This window comes from Diuraphis noxia, unplaced genomic scaffold, assembly GCF_037042655.1.
Source record: "Diuraphis noxia isolate RWA-SAM2 unplaced genomic scaffold, SU_Dnox_SAM2 contig0005, whole genome shotgun sequence".
Classification (NCBI taxonomy): domain Eukaryota; kingdom Metazoa; phylum Arthropoda; class Insecta; order Hemiptera; family Aphididae; genus Diuraphis; species Diuraphis noxia.
This window is the reverse complement of record NW_028301715.1, coordinates 18056069-18076857: the sequence shown is the minus strand read 5'-3', so window position 1 is coordinate 18076857 and position 20789 is coordinate 18056069. Positions and strand designations below refer to the sequence as shown.

At 28.2% G+C, this 20789-nt stretch overlaps 1 protein-coding gene across 3 annotated transcripts in view; it reads right to left on the bottom strand.

Moving 5' to 3' along the window:
- Positions 1–20789, bottom strand: part of LOC107162960 (guanylate cyclase 32E) — an 84463-nt gene that overhangs the window by 52276 nt on the left and 11398 nt on the right. Inside the window, exons 3-5 of one of the 3 annotated variants that reach the window (XM_015510158.2) lie at positions 15580–15806; positions 12751–12920; positions 77–199 (exon numbers count right to left, since the gene is read on the bottom strand). In XM_015510158.2, coding sequence (XP_015365644.2) covers positions 77–199; positions 12751–12920; positions 15580–15772 — 486 coding nt within the window. In that variant the 5' untranslated portion in view covers positions 15773–15806. Of the gene's footprint in view, positions 1–76; positions 200–4574; positions 4645–12746; positions 12921–15579; positions 15807–20789 lie in introns of those variants that run through there. The other 2 variants (XM_015510159.2, XM_015510160.2) reach the window with 2 other exon arrangements.

The window sequence follows — 20789 nt, the reverse complement described above, 5'->3', positions numbered from 1 at the left end:
AAATGGTTTTCAAGTTGATTTGTGTGTATGTGTGCTTTTGGTCCAAGGAGTTGGCCGGGTTGGGTTATCGACTCACCTGAGTCCAGTTAAATGCTTTCAGGACTGCGGCAACGGATTTGGATATCTGAGTGTCCGGCGGACGTGTGCGGGCGAACGTCGGAAACAGCGTTTTATCCGACGTGTCTGAGTCCATGCAGTACTGTAACATTTATTAATACGATATAAGACAAAATTGGTAAAGCGATATAGATTTTATAATAGTATTATTATTTATAATATTTTGGATTTAAAACGCATAACTAACAACAGATATATAATTATATTAACTTGAAAATCATAATAGTTGAGTACTATACGTACAACTATACGTTGAGTCTACGTAGTTATACACAGTTATTTATTTCACCAAAAACAGTGCTTTTAAGTTTTAAGTTTTGTTCCTGATTTCCTGAGCCGTATTTTTGTGTATTAAATTATCAAAAGTGCAATAGGACTAGCTGAAGCATATACAACAAGAGAGATGTTCAGTATAATAACTGTGACTCCAGCTTTCATAGTTACATAATTTACCTATATTCTCAATAACAAAATGCATAGATCACTTGTATGACTTTGTATAAGAAAATATTTTACTCATACAACAAAAGGAACAATATCGTCTACACGAACTATTATTATGTGAATTATTTCCGGTGAGAAATCCTCAAGTCGAAAGTCGATTGCCTTACTGATTTTCTTCTGCCTTTGGAGTTATAAATACTTCATAGATATGTTATATTATAATAATATAATATATTATCATAGTAAAGGATATATCTTTGCTATATGAGTATTAATATTTTTCTAAATAATTTATGTTCGAAGCAATACTAATATATCGATTATGATACAATGTTATATATTTAATATACTTTCTATGGAATTTAAATAATATAAATAAGTTTTCCTAATGATAGTGTGATATTATTGTGTACCAATAGTGCTACAAAGATTTATACCAGATAACCTAACCAAAATGTTGCTTCAAGGTCTAAAAGCAGTTGTACATTTTAATTTGAAACTGAAAATTTTTGGCCGTGAAATTTTAATTATTTATATAATATGTGCCTTTTTCAATGAAAATTTAATCTAAAACGTATTTATTTAACGTTCCTTAATCACCGAAAAGCTTACAGAATAAACCCTGTTGCGGCAGTAGTGAATTTATTTGCATTTTAATGTTTACGGTTTATTTAGCAGTTTAACCTATTAAGTAAATTAAGTTCAAAAATAATTATTTACGCGTCATAGTTTGTATAAATATTTAACAACTATCAATATTATGTATCTAGGGTGGATATTTTCGATCTTTACGTTTCAATGGATTAAATTGAAAACAAATTAAGGTCTTCGCAGAGTACGCACAAAGAAATGTAATAAATTTACGATGGAGGATTCAACTTGCATTACCTTTTTTTTAAATTTATCTAGTTTTACAATGGAGAGAAACAATTTGTTTTTCGTATAAATGAAAAGGAGGGTTAAACTGAGTTGAATAATAAAAAAAGATTTCGTTTCGTTGCAAAACGGTAGTCATGATTTACAAACGTCTGATTCATTCATCTGCTTTTTTCACCACAATCTTTTTTGCTTGGCCAGTTAAAAGTTAAAGAAAAACTATAGTTCCATTTTATTATTGTATCATTCTGTGCATAATGCAACTGAACAAAAAATGTAAGTATACTGGCTACTTGCTAAAATCTTCTTATTGTCCTTTTCTCCGTACCATTTATAAAAATAAATTAGTATAATAACTCACATTAAAAGCACTCACCACTTCATAAACCGTAAGTACCACATATTATTAAAGCCATGACAACTTGTTCAAACTGGTTTTCTTTCAGAAGCCATTGATGTATATCGGTAACGGCTCCGTTAAATTTACATTTTAATTGTTCAATAAAAATCACTAAGTTATGACTTATTGAGGTTTGTAGTTGCAGATAGGTATTATCATATATGGTCGTATATTAAGAATATATAGACAACAATTTATTACCTGCCATTAAGAATAACTTATAATTTAAAAAATTTACTAATCTTCTCCGTTTAAGCTATGGTAATTTTAATAAATAAATCAAATGGTATTTCACCACATTATGTTAACGATAATATCGAAGAAAGCCCGTTTAAAATTTATTAGTTTTCAGAATATTCTTTAGTAGATAATTTATACCAGTGACAGAGGTGGAACGTTTTTCTTAATTTTAGAAAGTTTACTATTTGTTTTTAGTTATTAGCATTATAGTCTTGCACTGATAGAAGTTATTGTGATGGTTTCTAACAAGTGTTTCGGCCAAAATCCAGTTATAATTATAGCAGCTGCAGTCACTTTAATATTTTATACATTAAACAAATCTTCAAACTATACCTATATACTAAGTACCAAGGTAATTGACATTAACTATCGTCAAGTCAAAGAGAGCCAAATTTCTCGAATTCTTGGACAATAAAAAACGGCAAATGGACATTACTCTATTAAAAATATGTAGGTAGGTAATAACCTAGGCGGTTATTAAATATCATAATTTAATTTCGGTAATTTAAAAAGTTTAAAATTCGTATAAACATACTATACTTGTAGAACCTTATAGAACAAGTTATAGGTACAGACACGGAGATTCACGGATTTATAAGAAAATCATTTCGACAGGAAACATATAAATATGTAGGTACGTTATAACTTATTATAAGACTGTGAAATCAGTGCACACACTGTTGGAAACAATTATTATTCCAACACTATACGCGCCACGTCGTACGAATTATAACATAGTATATTATGATTATTAACTGGTGCTGGAAAACTAATAACTATGTATAACTATATAATACAGGTATAGGTTCTTATTAATAAAAATAAATGAATTGTCTACGTTGGTTGTTCTCTTATTCCCGTACACACACGCACACCCATCACAAAAGCGTATCACGTCCGTCTGACTTTTTTTCACAAACGGATTCAGTTACATTGCCGATTTCTATATAATGTCTGGGCTAATGATTATTTATTAGTCATGTAAACTGTTCCCCGGGGCGACACTTATTTACTGAACCTCGTTAGCTGAACGGTTTAATTTGTAGAATGACAGTTGAATACATTACAAGAAACCCATTTAATACCTTCGTTTCCAATTCACGTAAGTACACACACTCACACATATATTATATATATACTCATTACTCAACGATACCTATTACGTTATCGCAAACACGCTACCGTTATAGGTTAACAATAACTATATCACCGTTTCAAATATTGTTTTTATTTATTTATATTACCTACCTATACATTGTTGTCATCGTTGTCGTCACTATTTACACTACGATAGGAAACATTACCAATTGAAAATAGTTTTCTTTTCTGTTTTTTTTTTCTTTGAACTGTTATACCTTATGCCTTTATTTATACCAATAAACCAAAAACTGTTTTATTTCGATCAAGAAAAACATTTTCTGGTTCTAATCATTTTCAAGTAGCTTTTCCAGTACATTTCATTCTGTCACTCGGAGAAAAGCCACTAAAGAAAATCTGTTATTTCGACACAGTTGCCAAAAAAAATCACATTAACTCAACTTGTACCTACTTTCGGTATAGGTAAGTATCAAAATAAATACAACACATCCCATCAACAAATTCAAAACGACCATTAGTCATTAATCACAATAACTAAATATACCTAATATTATGACAACGAAAAACACTTTTGATTCCGATAGGTACATTATTTACATATCACAATATAATATTGTTTCTCCCGTGAATAGTTTTAATCAATTGAAAAATTCACTTTAAGTAATAAAATAATATACATTCTTATAAATATACAAACCACGAGAAAGTGTTAAAAAACATCATTAATTAGTAAAACGAACAATACATTTTTGTAAATCAAAAATTACATACGGTCTTCAAAATATTATTCTATCCCTGCAAATTTAATTTTTGGATCAGAACAACATGTAAGTAGCAACGATTTCTACAGATGGTATTCAGTAAACGAATAATTAAAATAATAATATTTAATTTTTTTTTTTTATTGATTGTTTACAACTTCGGCAACAAAGGCCATTAGTTATTTTATTTTTTACATTACGTTTGCTTACATGTTTAGATTTGGTTATAAATATTGGTTTGCTTGAGGAAAATATTTAATTTGTATGTGTCTCATAACACTTATTCGTATCGATCTGCACATGCCTACTTTCGTTAACTGAAACAACTTGTGGATACGATTTACTTGTGTTATGTATTTTTTTTTGTATTGACAAAGCTCAGCGAAACCTCTCATAATATTGCGATACGTCGTGTTTTCATTCAGATGTAAAAGAAATGTAACGTGGTCGGGGGAACGACCAGTTAAATATAAGATATCCAGTGAGAGTCGTAGGACTCTATAGATATAATTACCGTAGCCAGGGGTATATATATATATATATAACAGGATCTTAAATATATTTAAATAACTAGGATTCCGTTTCAGTTATCATTAAGTTTTATTATAGATTAAACACTTACAAATAATAATACTCACAAGCTATATAAATTATATTCTATCCAACTATCTGACTGTATCGTAGTTATACGGAGTTCGATGTTTGTTGAGTGTTGAGGTCTAAGGTACACCGTGAACTAACTTACTTCATACATGGTGTGTATTGACCATAGGTCTTACAGTTATGAGTGTGTGTTAATATTATTGTATTGGTCAGCAGTTCATCGTACATAATGTTAAGTGTGTAGACGTGTAGTACATATATATATATTTAGGTATCATGTAACATATTATAATTGTTACAGAAATATGAGTTAAATAATAGTATGTAATTCAGCTATTGTAATAACTTTTGTTGTGTTAATATAATAATTATGTATAATCAATATTTTTAGTTAAATTTTTATAATAAGTCCTATTTATTGAGAATCGTGTAATTATAAAAAAAATGATAATCATTATGCAGCTAATTACTTTTGTCTGTTCATTCCGTTATACCCAGCATTATCATGTAATCAATAATAATAACATGAACCTATCCATACACACGTTTACTATTTAATAAACGAACGGCGTTCCGTTTTCCTGTAATCGTACTGCAGAGTCAGTTATTATTGTTAAATTATTGTTTATAAATTTTTATGGAAAATTTACATCGAAACAACCGGGGAACGTTAAATGTTTGTACATATACAGTTAGTGAGAAATCGTGCGGATAAACGACGGAGGTATATACGATAGATTAACCGCTTTGATAAACAGTATCCGCGCGTCCGTTTGCGGTGTACCCACGCGACTATTTCAGCCTCGGAAGATACACGACGATACACCCCAGTAGATAATAATATATATATAATACAACTGCAGTAAATATTTTTCCAATTCAATAAAACATGCGATGGGTTATTGGCCGATAAAATCAATGTACACCCAAATTTAGCAACACTCCCTTATTTATGTACTCCTCGTAACACAGCGTATATTAGATTTATTGGTCTTTGAACTGCACACATTTTCTAAATTATTATCAACGTGCTTCGTAGTTCGAGAGTACATATGCACTCGAATTTATTTACTCTAGAATTTTAGAATGAGAAAGACTAGCGTAAATAAATGGTGCAATACGTCTTGTATTATGTGCGTAGTATGAGTGTTTTAATAATAGGAAGAGATAATAATATCTTATAATCTCCCAATTCCATATACCACATGGGTTGATTAAATATTAAAGCTATCATATAAGAACTCAAAATCCATTCGACTCACGCACTCGGGTTTCGGTGCTCTGCTTCACGCGTGTATAAATTATAATATTTATTAATACGTTTATTATAGTAACTATAGATGATCAAAAAACAACAACAAATAACGAAAATTTACTTCACATTATCAAAAATCGATTTTAATTGTTATTTCGAACTTTAGCACAGGAAACTTATGAAAATCCGATTATCTGTTGATGGTAACAATTTAAAACCTTACCAAATATAAACCATTATCTATATTCTATAATAATAATAACTAAATTATTTCACTTATTTCATTAATAAACATGTTTCACCGTAGACCACTCTCTCCTAAGCTTTAACTAAATTTATTTATATGTGATATTGGACTTCACTTGATTAATAAGCCAAAATAAATGTAATTCTAATAGGTATGTAAATTGTGAATTGTATTAATTTAAAACTTATAATATTAGATAAAATAATAAACCAGAGTTACCTATTATGCTAACAAATATATCTATAGCAAAAACAATGTTCGAATTAATCGAAATATATACATGTTTAATTTCAACAAAATTTATTCAAAAAATCCAAATATATTGTTTCTGATAAACCAATATAAATGGTTTTAAAATAAAAGTTTTACTTATTATTATTATATTATACAAATATTATTTCTTCCGCAATATCTAAAAACAAAGAAATGTAAAATATTTCACAAATCTCCAAAAAAATAATATTTTTGAAATTTATATCAACAGCGTGTTTTTATTGATAGTTGTACCTACGTACTATACCATAATCGTGGTTATACAAAGAGTTGTATTTATTTTTTGTTGTTCATATAACGGTTGCCAAACACTATCTCTAGTTTAGGTATCTACTGACCGAGTACACGAATGGAACGAACGAAGCGTGGGATAATAATACGTGGGTTCGAAGTTTTTGCCAAAAAAGAAAAAAAAAATACAAAGTTGACATGGAAAATAATAGTCGAAAATCTTCGACCCAAACTCGAAAACAATATAGTATAATATCATCTAATTTGTATATTATACCAACCCGTATTTACACGCATTGTATAGTAACGACTGCATGCGTTTTATATATTATATTATATAGTGAATCACCCATCACTGCCCTAGACACGTTTAATGCATTTATAATGACATATCTCTATTAAAAAAAAAAATGTTGAAACTTTAAATCTTTATTTCAGTTAAAGAGAAAAAACTGTATTAATATTTTATAAATATGCAATCTAAAATAATAAAACTGTCAAACTTGCATAAAATACAAGAGATATAGTTATGAATAAAATAAATAAATAAATAAATAAGAAATTTATTAAATGAGAGAATAATATAATGAAAGCAATATTTGTATTAGAGAATTTTGATCACTCACAGTCGAACATTAGTTACGCCACTACCGAGGGTGTGGGAATTTGCATCTAATAATATTATTTTCAAAATACCCACTCACAATATATTCATCACCGTCCAAATACAATGAGACTTAAGACAACAGATTTCACAAATGTGTGTGTGGCCTCGCTCCCGTGGAATATAGCTTAATATATGATGATTCCACCAACAATGAATGACGTTAGTTTCTACGATCGAATTATTACGATATTTACTTATACCTATCTAATACGATAGAGGTGTATACACGTCATAACACATCATGTACCTACCAGCGTCCAGGCAGTGACGTATTATAATATGTTTTAAAATATACATAGATATATGTACATAATAATATGTGAGCGTGTTAATATCGGTATAATAGTCGTCGCAGTAGGTATACGTTCGTTGTTATGACGTCGTTTATTCCGGTTGAAGTACCGTGTGGCGGCTATGGGCCAAAGTGAATGAAGCTCACGGCGACGACGGCCGAACAACTGTGTTTGGGCCATTAACAAACGCCAAAAAAATATAAAATCATAATAATGATAATACTTAACCGAGTCCGAATGCGCGTAGTGTGTCACATTAAAAATAGACTGCCACAGTGCCTCAGTCAATGCACTTTGTAATAACTCACACATGAGAACATTTTAAGATATAACATACGATATACTATACATAATATTGTATTATTTTATATTAAAAAATATCATTTAACGATTATATATAGGTACTCCGTATTTTTATGTCCGATGGTTATTTTTTTCAAACTATTTTCCATTACGCCGAAAAAATATTATGCTCGTTAACTTCGATGATCAAAGTGCCAACTGCTCCAATTAGACGCATACCAAACACCACGAAAGTCATAAATTACAACGGTTTTCAACGTTGTCGTAGTTATATTTTATTATATTATTATTATTATTATCACTCATAATTTGGTCATTGGAACGCTCGCGTCGGACGTTCAAAGCCGTTTTATGTTTTTGACATAATTATTGTACAATAATGACGTCGTTTACCTTCCCCTATGTGTTTTACTTTTGAGTACCCATCTTTAGTCTTTATCATGTAACCAGCCGTTTTGGTTTTAACAAGTTACGAGACGAATTGCAGTGGCGGTACAACGAACCGGTAGCTACGAAATTCAATTCCAAACGGATACCATAAAGAATAAAGTAATTATTTCGAGAAAATATCGTTTACGTAAATATCCATTGTCTTAGAACGTTGACTGGTTTTCAAAAGAAATCTCTAAAAAGACGCCTTGTTAGTAGGTATATACTAAAATTTTCAAACGTAACAGCAGGACAATCATATTACAAGTTTTAACCATAATAAGAGATACATACCTAATAATGAAAAAAAAATAAATATATTAAATAATTGGTTACTGAAGAAACGACAAAAAGTATAACCTTATATTACCGAAGATAATATCTGATGTAGCACAGCGTAGTTTCGTGTTTTTTAAAATCATAAACATGAAAACATTGAAAAAATCGACCGTTAAGGTGATTTTAAACGAAATCGACGGTCAAAAAACACGAAAACGATGTATCAAATGATATAAAATAATATGTGCATACCTCGAAGACATAGATTTGGTAAAAAGGTTGCCCATAAACACACGAGTAGTTGATATACATGTGTATTAGTGTATTGCATAATATTAGAGTAATATACATTTCAACTACTAATAAATAGTTAAATAGGTACCAAAAATAATGTAATAAAATAAAATAAAGCATCAAAAAATATGGTAGGTAGTTAAGAGTTGTCAAATATAACAAAATAAAATAAGTTTCATTCATAAGATAGAGAGGTATTCAAAAGTAAAACTTATAATAATAAGAAATACAGACAAATTATCAATAGTAAGTTACGTCTGTAATATTTTCAATAGTTGTAGCTACGTAATTATTATAAAAAGTTTGGCTTTAGGACATTTTTGTGAAAAAGGCTAATAAAATAATTTTAAGTAAATTTACAACTGTCAAAGTGAAAAACTTGAAGCCTGTATAGGTAGGTAATGGTTTTTTCACAAAACTCACAAATTTTACACATCAGAAACTTAATGTTTATCCAAAACACCGTGAAAAAATTAATCAAATTATTGCAGTACAATTTAAAATTTATCGAGTAGTTGTGGTACACGATTAAATGAGCCACGTCGTATCAGATATCAAATTTTAGTAAATGATACTCCATGAGTAATGAGTTCTATACTTCTATGTATAAAAATATATAATAATGTTTATGTTATTTTTTTATATTCCATTAAAAGTTTACTCACAAAAACCATTTACTGCGGCGCTTTAATCGACATACAGAACCAAGTTGTTTTACAGTTAAACGAAACTTGGAAACGAGGACAGACGACCGCAATAGACATTACACGCAAACACGTGATACATCGAAAGATAGTTAAACATTCTACAATTTTCATTAATATAAGACATATTAATAAGTCAATGAATAAATTTTTCAATAAAAAGAAATCATGTTAGTGTTTTAGATACATTCAACGATCAAGGTTTCAGCCGTTAAGAATAATACAAAAACTTAAAATACCTATACGTCAATTTCCAGCATACAAACTTATACGTGTGTCTAAAATGCATTATAGTTTTAATTTGAGGAATAAAATGTTTTTTTCGGTTATTAATTGCATGGATACATTTTGGCATAATATTCATTGACCTTTCTGCAAGGTTTCCTAAAACTTTGAATCGTACTTTCCAAAAGTTATGAACATTTCAAAAATATTAAAACTGACTGGTACGAAAACTTAAAATTTTAACTCAGATTGATATTTCATTGCACTCTGCAAACTAATCACCGTATTAAAAACTTTCCAGACACTTAAATTTTCCACCATAAATAAAAAATAAAAATCATCTAATCATGCCCAACAAAAAATAATGTACGAACAATAATTTAGAAAACTGTTCTTATATCTAATGTTATTTTCTAATGAACATATATGAACGATGATTTATTGTAATTAGCTAATAGACCAATCTATATGAATTTGAATTCAAGGTATTGATAACAACATTATGCATATATATTTTTTTAATTTTCCACCATAAATAAAAAATAAAAATTATCTAATCATGCCTAACAAAAAATAATGAGCTAACAATTATTTGCAACAATTTTTATTTGACTATTAATTTATAAAATATTGTATCCAGACATCCAGTAACTATTGGGTAAAACAAATTAATTTGCTTTCAATAACAGGCGGTGAAACTTAAATTTCTAAAAACTCACCAACAGATTTATATGAGTTAATTTGTGTGAATACAATCCTACAACATAAAACATAAAATCCCTCTCTGAATTAATTCATGAAAATCGGTCATAAAACGTGTTTATAGGCAATATTTCTTTGATGCATTCACACAGTGAACTCGTGTCAATTGCAATAATTACCTCATAAGCCAATAGTTATATTCAAATAGATAAATGTCATAAATTATGTACTTAATATAAATATTACGCCTAGTATTCAAAAAAGGAAACTTGATGCATAGATTTTATTCTTAGATACAAAACGAAATTTTTTTATGAATTTCTAGCATAAAATAATTTGCGAATTTTCATGATTTTTACGTATGTTGTCAAAATTCAAACTTTGAATGCTTAAAAAAAATTCATGCCTATGTATTTTTAATATTTTTCAACTGCTACCTTAATAATGTGTAAGTTGCATAGTATTAAATTTTCAAACTTTTCTACTCAACAAATAAATTTTTATCGATATTTATAGATAAAAAAAGGCGGGTAAGTCGTGGATGTAGCTCTGCTGTACAGTAGGTTACAAGTGGGTTACTGTAATGGATGGAATTAAATTTGAATCCAATAATATTATATCATTGTATACGAAAAACGATTCTGAGCGAAGACGGTTTATCTGTCTATGATATATTATAGATTATGAAAAATTTTCAAACCTTAGATTTAAAAAGAAACATTTTTATGAATTTCTATCTTAAAATAATTTGCGAATTTTCGTGATTTTTTACACAATTGTCATGTTGTCAAAATTCAAACTTTGAATGCTTGTAAAACAAATTGTGCTAACATATTTATTTTATTTTTCACCTGCTATTGTAAAAATATGTTAGGAGCCTTGTATTAAATTTTCAAATCTTATAATTAAAAAGAAAAACTTTTATGAATTTCTATCTAAGATAATTTGAACATTACCGTAATTTTTACGTATTTAGTCAAAATTCAAAGTTTGAAATAATTTGCAAATTTTCGTGATTTTTGTGATTTTTACATATATTGTCAAAATTTAAACTTTGAATGCTTGTAAAAAAAAATTGTGACTACGCATTTCTTTTATTTTTCAATTGCTATTGTAAAAATATGATAGAAGCCATGTATTAAATTTTCAAGCTTTTCTACCGAACAAATACATTTTTATCAATATTTATAGAAAAAAAACCAAAAAAGTTGAAAAATTAAAATGTCAGTAAACAGCTCAAAACAAATTTAAATATTTTGAAAATTTTATCAAATATAGAAAATGCCTATATAAACATTCAGTGAAAATTTCAAGTATCTGTGGTCATTTGTTTTAAAGTTACGCCAAAATAAGGAAATCGTTAAAAGTGAAAATCCAATGTTGTAAAAATTTAAATTTCAAATGCTCATAAAAATTTAATTTGAATTTCCGGTGGACTTTTTATTTGTGATAAAGATTGAAAAACTTTTAAGGAATCTTGTATTATATTTTCAAATCGTAGATTTAAAAAGAAAATTTTTATGAATTTCTAGCTTAAAATAATTTGTGAATTTTCGTAATTTTTACGTATTTTGTCAAAATTCAAACTTTGAATGCTTATAAAAAAGAATTGTGACTATGGATTTATTTTATTTTTCAACTGCTATTGTAACAATATGTTAAGAGCCTTGTATTAAATTTTTAAGCTTTTCTGCCTAACAAATAAATTTTTATCAATATTAATTTTAAAAAAACTAATAATTATCGAAAATTTCAAATGCCTATGAATAGTTCAACTTAAGTCGAACTTTTTTGAAAATTGCATGGTGGATAGAATATACTTAATATTCAGTGAAAATTCTGGACAAATCGATTTTGTCGAAAACTGATTGTGCGTAAAATTTCCCATTTTTCCCTTATTTTTTAGTTTGTTTATCCCAATTATTTGGAAAAATATTGAGAATTTTTTACTTTTGACTCCACAAAGTACCAACTAGATTCACTTTCTGATCGAACGAGGTATTGAAGTCAAAAATCGAAGCACTTTTACGGCCTCAAAACGTGATGACAGACACAAAAAGAAAAATAATACAAAAGAAAAGACACATCATTGTACAATCAATACATTCCTCGCTCCGCTCAGAATCTAAAATCAACACTTCATAAAACTGCTTCATTCAGTTATCATACATAAAATTATACCCTTTCCTGCCAAAAATAATTGTCATCTAATAGAAATAATAATTTATACAGAGTATAATATGCCTTATCGATAGACTATTGCTAAAGGTGAGTATTTAAATTAAATAATATTTTTTTTACTGACTCACATAGGAAATCATCGGCAGATTGAAGGCTGCGGCCATTCTAGCTTCGTGTAGACAGGTCTCTTGTGGTCCAATGAAGGCAGAGATATTTTTTTTCCACAATTCTGCTGTTTCAAGTATACTAGTCGACTCTTCCCCATACGTTTCGGATACCAGAAAACTTAACGAATGACCTGTTAAATAAACATAAAAGTAAGATAAAATAGAAATTATGATAAAAATGAACAAAAATATGCAAAACGAACTGGATGAATAAGTTTTTAATTTGTGAACCATCAACATGTCACGATAAACCTAATTTTTTTCAATGGCGGATGAAATGATAAAATACGTCTCGCGCATTTATTATGAGCAAATTTATGTTTTTTTTTTTTTTCAATAAAGCCTTTTGAACCATGCGATATTTATGTTTTCCAATACGTAAAGGTAGATATTATTATATATTCATAAAACCACTTTTATGTATAGTATGAAGGAATAAAATACAAAATCAAGTATGATTTTTGTTATTTGTTTGCAATTTATACCGTCAGTAATCAGTATTAAAACTGAAAAGTAAAACGAAAAACAACTTTTATTTATTTATATATACGGTGACATGTTTTTTTTTTTTTTTAAAGCCTCAACAACTAAGGTTATTGGCTCACGTTTTTAAGATACATTATCAGACGTTACATGTTTGAAACTACGGTTATAGGTATAACATACAAGTTTCTTAAATCCATAAACTTATAACGATCAACATGAAAAAAAGACTTAAGTACCTAATCTAAATGTATCATTAGATTAAAGAAAATCAACACAATTTAAATTTTAGTTATTCGCTCGTACTAACAAACTCAACAATTAAACAATGTCAAAGATGCATTAATATCGATAATATTTTATACAATATAACTAATGTAGACGCAATTCAAACTTACTGGTTCGATTTTACGAGGCGGAACATAGCTTTATTCCGAAACAAAATGTCCAAAAACTTTATTCATCTTCAACCGAATAAAAAGTTTTGCAAAGGTTTTCAGATATAGATAAAACAAAAAAAACTCACAATGTAGGTAATAGTATTAATTTTATATGCGCATAGTGTACTGATTTAATGTAAATAGTTATTACGAATATTATCCACAATATACTATTCTTCAAAATAAACTAAAATGGCTAAAACATAGATTAATGTTACTATAACTATCTTCAACTAGATTTACGAAATATACGATTTCTTCTTTATTTTACTATATGGGCTAAAATGGAGGGCTTGCTGCAACAAAGAAATAAATTCGAATATTTCTAAAACTAACTACTCCATGAAATCGATTTCATGGAATGAATACCTTTATATTGGTACAACCATAGTATAACAAATAACTACCATGCAAATTCAATATTATTATTTGTTAACTTCTGAGCATGGCTTTGGATAGAATGGTACTATTAACTATCTTAAATCGTGCTTCTGAGTAAAAAGGGACAACGAATTTTGGAATGGCAGCCCTGGACAATTACTTCGAAATATGGACTTATACTATACGGTTATTACAATTTGCAGATGGTTGTTTTTATTTTTCTGACAAATCAATTAATAACTGGATGATTATCCAAAAACATAATCTTATGTATAATTATTATTACCTATTTTTTTTAATCATTCGTACAACAGTTTAACTAATAATAAATTATGCCGCGGTCGTTAAGTAATATGTTCAATTACACAAGCATAAAATAGTTTTATATTTTATACAACCTGAATTAATCAGAATATTATTATTCTGCTCTTCTGAAAATTAATAATAAATTAAATGTTCTTCCCAGAATTAATTAAAATGTCTTCATTTGTACTCGTGGGCGTAAAAAATTGAAGGTAAATAATTATGGTATGTTTAACTATATTATGCAAATCTAATATTTAAACCAAAACATATATATGCATGTATTATATATATATATATATATATATATATATATATAATATATATATATAATATATATATATATATATATACATTGTATATATTATATATATATTGATTAAACTATTCAAAGTAAAATGTTAGCATTAGCTTAAAAATATATTTATATTTATATTATAATTTATATTACGTAGGCTTTTTAACTTTTAGATATAACATAAAATGCGTTTTATGTCGGTACGGCTCTTTAGAATATATAAATCATTTATTTTCAATCAAACTAGTAGTATTTAGAAATAACTAAAGTATTTTAATTTTAAAAACAAAAAATGTAAATAGCGAGATAAAAATGCAATGCTAATTTTTCATGGATGTGCGTCACTCGTTAAAATAAAAAAACAACGCGACGTTGACTGACGGACATAGTTTTGTTGAAAAACACAATGTGACATTTAAAATTAACTATACATATCTGTAACTACTATACTATACTACTACTACTACTACTACTACTACTACTTACACTTAACTTATAAAAACGGCAGAGTTATACTCACGGACATATAATAAAATTTAAAAAAAGCAATTTTATAAAAGTTCAATGAATTATTAATAGGTACACTAACGATTTTCGATAGAAACGCGTTCGACGATCGGCATTTGTACACAGTTTGAAGAGTACATTGATGTAAGTTGATAAATTGGCGAACAGAACAGGTTATACGAGTAGGTAATTAACCATCTACCTACTTCAGATTGTAGAACAATATTCTTCAAGCATAACGTTTAACGTACTTATAACAATAATCACCGAGGTGGAGTGGGGTTAAGCCCCAAAAACTTTGAAAGTTTATTCGTTAGCTGTTATATCAACAGTTTTTTCCATCCCACTATTGATCAATAAATAATATTTATACCGTACCTTTGTCTTTAAACGATCCCGCGTTTATCTCTTCGACGGCCAACGATATTGCACCGCTGATCGTGCGACCGGGTTTCGGGTAAGCGATGTCGCCGGCCCGTCTTCTCGAACCTGTCAAGTAGCCGAGAACAAATTCGTCTGTCCGTCCGTCCGCGGCCAACTGCAACAACGCCAACACGGTCGGCCAAAACATGACCCGTTGACTATGTATTCAGCCACCGACAAACCTGCAATTTGGCAAATATATTCGTCCCGCGTCATTAGTAACACATTTTAACAGGTGTCCAACATCGTATTATTGCTATTATTTAACATGTATTAGATTAATCGATCCATAAAAGTACGGTGTCAACCGTATTTTCAAATAAAAACACTTTCGAAATTTATGAGTATATTTTAAAAACAATCATTCAACTTTTAATACTCACGAGTAGGTACCCATTTTATATAATTATTTCTAATGTTTTAAATCAAATTTTGAGTGAAATTATTAGTATTTAGTATGTACATTATATTATACGCATACGCGCATAAAACACAGTCAAGCCAATTTCTGTTTAGTAGCCGCAACGAGTGGCGAGTGCAACGTTTCATGCTGCTTAAATATTTTAAATTGTTATTGAACAAACAAAGAAGAACTGTAAGTTCTTAAACCATAGACCATTATGTAGTAATAAGACATTCGCGGGGAAGCGTTAGAACTTAAAAGACTTGTATGGTGTTTACAATATATTATATTATAAATAATAATATTGGATGCGAATAAAAAAAAAAATTCCCACGTAACTATTGATTTTAAAATCAGCATAGTTTCTCCGATGCCCGCGTGATTTTTGTATCATACAAAGAATGCACCGTTCATCTTTTAAATATTCCCTTTTAAGGAGTATCACAATATTATGTCCCCCACTAATAAGTATAATATAACATGCGGAGGATATCGAAACTAGTTTCAGACTCCATTAGAAAACTGTCGTTTATATTTAATATTTTGAATGGATAGTTTTTTGTCATAACGAACGGTTTATACAAGTATCCTGCCGAATCATCAGAGACGTAGGACATTATTATACTTTCAATAATCGATTAATTTTATATTTAATAGAATTAAGATTGAGTTTGAAACAAATAACATTCAATGAATAAAATATTTCACTGTTCAGCTTTCGTAATAATGTGTTTCCCAAGTAGGTATAACTTTTGTATTTAAACGACTTTACTAGCAATATAATATACACTATATTATGTTGTTTGTTGATCCAATAGTTGATAGAAACAAACCATTTTGAAATTTATATATTAAATGAATTGGTTATACAGGTAGGCAATAAACTTGACGTGTTATTTTAAAAATTCAATTATATGAACAAAGTGAATACTTAATTTAGGTACTAGGTAGGTAGGTAATAATCAAACACCCATATAATACCGAGACAATTGCTTTCAAATGATTAAAACAAAACACTTAATGAATACTTTATAATCAATAGTTTTGCTGTTAAAACAATTTAGCATGCTTTACAAATTACAATAGCTGAAACTACATACTTTCACTTATCTATACTATAGTTATATGTTTTAATTCTCATACGGGTATTTACATATTATACCGAATAATGTGTCAAAAAAATATAAAATAAAACAAAACTCTATTTCAGTAAATCATAATTTTTATAGAAATAATCAAGTTAGGTATTTAAGTAATTATAGTTTTAATTTTCTCTTCAATCATTTCTTACAAATGTATTCAAAACTTTATAATATTTATAACATACTATATAATTATAGCATGAAATATGCTTAGAGTTATAGTTAGTATACAAAACTATAACTAATAACTATTATATTATAACTCTAATCTTTAAAAACAGTTTTAATGTTATTCTGTTAGAGCCAAAAGTTTAATATAATAGTGTAAGTTACCTATTATTTTAGTAATTAACTAATCAAACTTGCTAAAGTTAATTAATATTATAAAATTCGCAAAAGAAAAAAAATATCATAAAGCCTTGACTCAGTTATATATAAGTACTACCTATTACTTTATAATATATATAGTATTTCGGTGAGTTTGGGTTGTGTTTATATAATGATCACTTTATATTATAATTTTATTATAGCTGCGCAATTAATATTATGAATTGAGCAATTATTTTTTATGAAAACTATCATTTAAATTTGTTAATGGACTAATATTTTTAATGAACTAATAGAAATTAAGACAATTTAGTTTAATCTAAGTATAATTAAATTATTCAAATTAACCAGTTAATATAACTTTAATTACCTATATATGACAATATGTATGTTACTGGTATATACCCTATAGAATTTACCATTTAAATAATCTGTTGTACATTTTAGAGTCCACAATGCTTTCAGGTATGTATCGTATTATACTATTAATAACATTTTTATATCAAATTAGTTTTCTTATACAAGATTATATAAAAATATTATAAACCTCGTGCACTTAATTATCCGACGTCTTACTATGTTTGAAATAAAATCCAAAACTTTCCTTAGGTAACTATAATTATTTATTCATCACATTTCACAGGTGTTTTTTAGTTTAGAATAAAATAAAATATGACAAACACACGGTCTTTATAGACTTATTTTCCGCAGGATCGTCAACGCGGCTGCAGTGATGCATATCTATAGTATTTTAGAACCATATAGTGGATAAACCCAGCCGTTAAGCTGCCAAAACTATTATCGCAGTCGGATAACTCCTCTCACGAAAAAACGACAACACGGAAGTAATTGATATATATATATTATACACACAATAGTACATACATGTAGTACGTACAATTTAATTTCCGACAAATCCACGTCGTCAATCAACACGGTCACTTTCGTACCTACATAACTACCTCTATCGATCCCAGCTATATATAATATGTCCCACGCTGAAAAAATATATGATTCCTCGCAAGTCGTGTCCAAACAACAAACTATTAACCAACCTATATACATGACGGTCTAAGTATAATAGGAGGTGTGTGTACGTAAATACCAGGGGCCACAGGGGAAAACGGGCTCACGTGCCGACCCGCTGGAAGATTAGTAAGCTGGGAAATGTCCGTGTCATGTTGAGGAATGATGAAAAGATAGGTGGAAGGGTAACATACGAATCCCGGTGACCACGTCTCTTCATGCACTATTATATATATGTAATATAATATATATATATATATATAATAGAGGGGGGAAGACAAAGTGTGCGGGCGGCAGTAGTTTTCTACCACAGGAGCTATAATCTAGAGGAATTTAATATCTATTCTGTGGCGTACTCCGATTTATTATTGGCTTCACTTCTATACATACATATACACGCGGTGTACACCAGGGGCGGGTTCGGGGCAAATGCATATGTCAAAATGTGGATATAAAAAAAAACATAATATGGTATATATGCCAATATTCATGTGCAGTCGATATAAATGTGATTTTTTTCCAAAGGTAGGTAATCTCCAGAATGTCAAATAGGGTATTTTTCCGATTTAGTGCCTTGGTTGATTTTTTTTCTTTTAAGGCAGTATAAAACTTTGAGAGCTTTATAGTTTTATTTAATACAAAATTATGTCAATCGATAAGATTTACCAAGAAAACATTTGACGTACTTTAATACTTAATTAAGCAACAACAAAATTGAATTTGTATGATAATATATTACTAACTATAAAAGAGTATTTTTCATAAAATCGTTTAACTATTAAATGATTATATTTTTTTATCCTTGAACTTATAAAAAACAAAAAAACAATTTTCAATTACCTAAATAGTATCCCTAGAATTACAGCTATACTCGTACAGTCGTACATACTTAGCTGTTTCATTAGACACGCGTAAAACAGTTTTACCAATTGAAAAGTCTCGCTTTTTAAGTTTTTGTATTGATTTAAAAAAAGTTATGACAAACTTTTTGAATAATCACTTGTATAAGTCGTACACTTTCTAATTCAAGAACATTGGTGGGTCTGTCTCTCTAAATATGTAATTAACCATTCCAACCCCTCCCCCTCTCCTCAGTAAAAACTCTCACTGTACTTATTCTAAATATATATATTTTTAAGTTTTAATATATTTATAAGTTTATAACTGTTCATAAAATATATAATTATGTATAAGTAATATATAATTTTACCTTAATTTGTACAGAAATACTATAATACCTTTGAATGCGTTGAAATATATCCGAGCCAATTTTCATTCAAATTCGTTTAATATACAACTAATATAAGGCATATTTTATTCATGTAAATAATAAAACTTATCAAACAATAATAAAACCCAGGCTTTCCTGTATCTCGACAAATAAGTTTATAAGGCTCCGTTGAAGCATGTTTAAAATATATATTTTTAAACCGAATAAAATAAACCACTTTCCAAAAAAATTTTAGTGAACCGAATAATGATTATAATAGATCAAATAAAATATAACAAGTTTCTAACCTCATAACAAATTACTTTGGTTTCATAAAAAAAAACAAAATCAATTTTTATGATATATGCGTTTTATGGTAAAAGTACAATTATTTAAAATTAGCTTACAAAAACTATTAAGTATAAAATAATCAATCAATGTCTGAGGAGTAAAAGAAAAAAACTTCACTCATTAATCTTACATTGTACCTAATACAATGTATAATATATATTATAAGCTCAAAACGGAATTAATCTATATAATTACAAAAATATAAAATTACACAGTAATAATTATTTTTAAAGGAATCGATAGTGAAATATTATGTTAATGCGAATTATTTTTTAAGAATTCAGAAACAATAGTTCCTACATTGAATAATAATAACCAAACATAGTGCTCATTAGATATAGTGTTAAATACGAAAAATTAAAAAACAAATTCGTAGAGTAAATTATGTATTAAAGTTAAACAGATCGTGAAGAAATTCTTTTAATAATAATGGCGGAGAATATATAAATTTAAAAACGTCAACAACGCAAACTTTCCTCCAAAAAGTATATGACGAGGTAAATATAATTATTGTATATGTAGTATATACATAAATGTACTAGCCAAAAATATATTAAGTCTCATGAACGGAAAAACATTATTATGATAATTAAGTAAATTTTAAACAAATAGACGCGCTAGGGATCTGACAATTCGTCAAAAGTTGACCACTTAGGAGCTAGGTTATATTTTCATCAGTATAGGTAGGTACTCGAATATGACACAG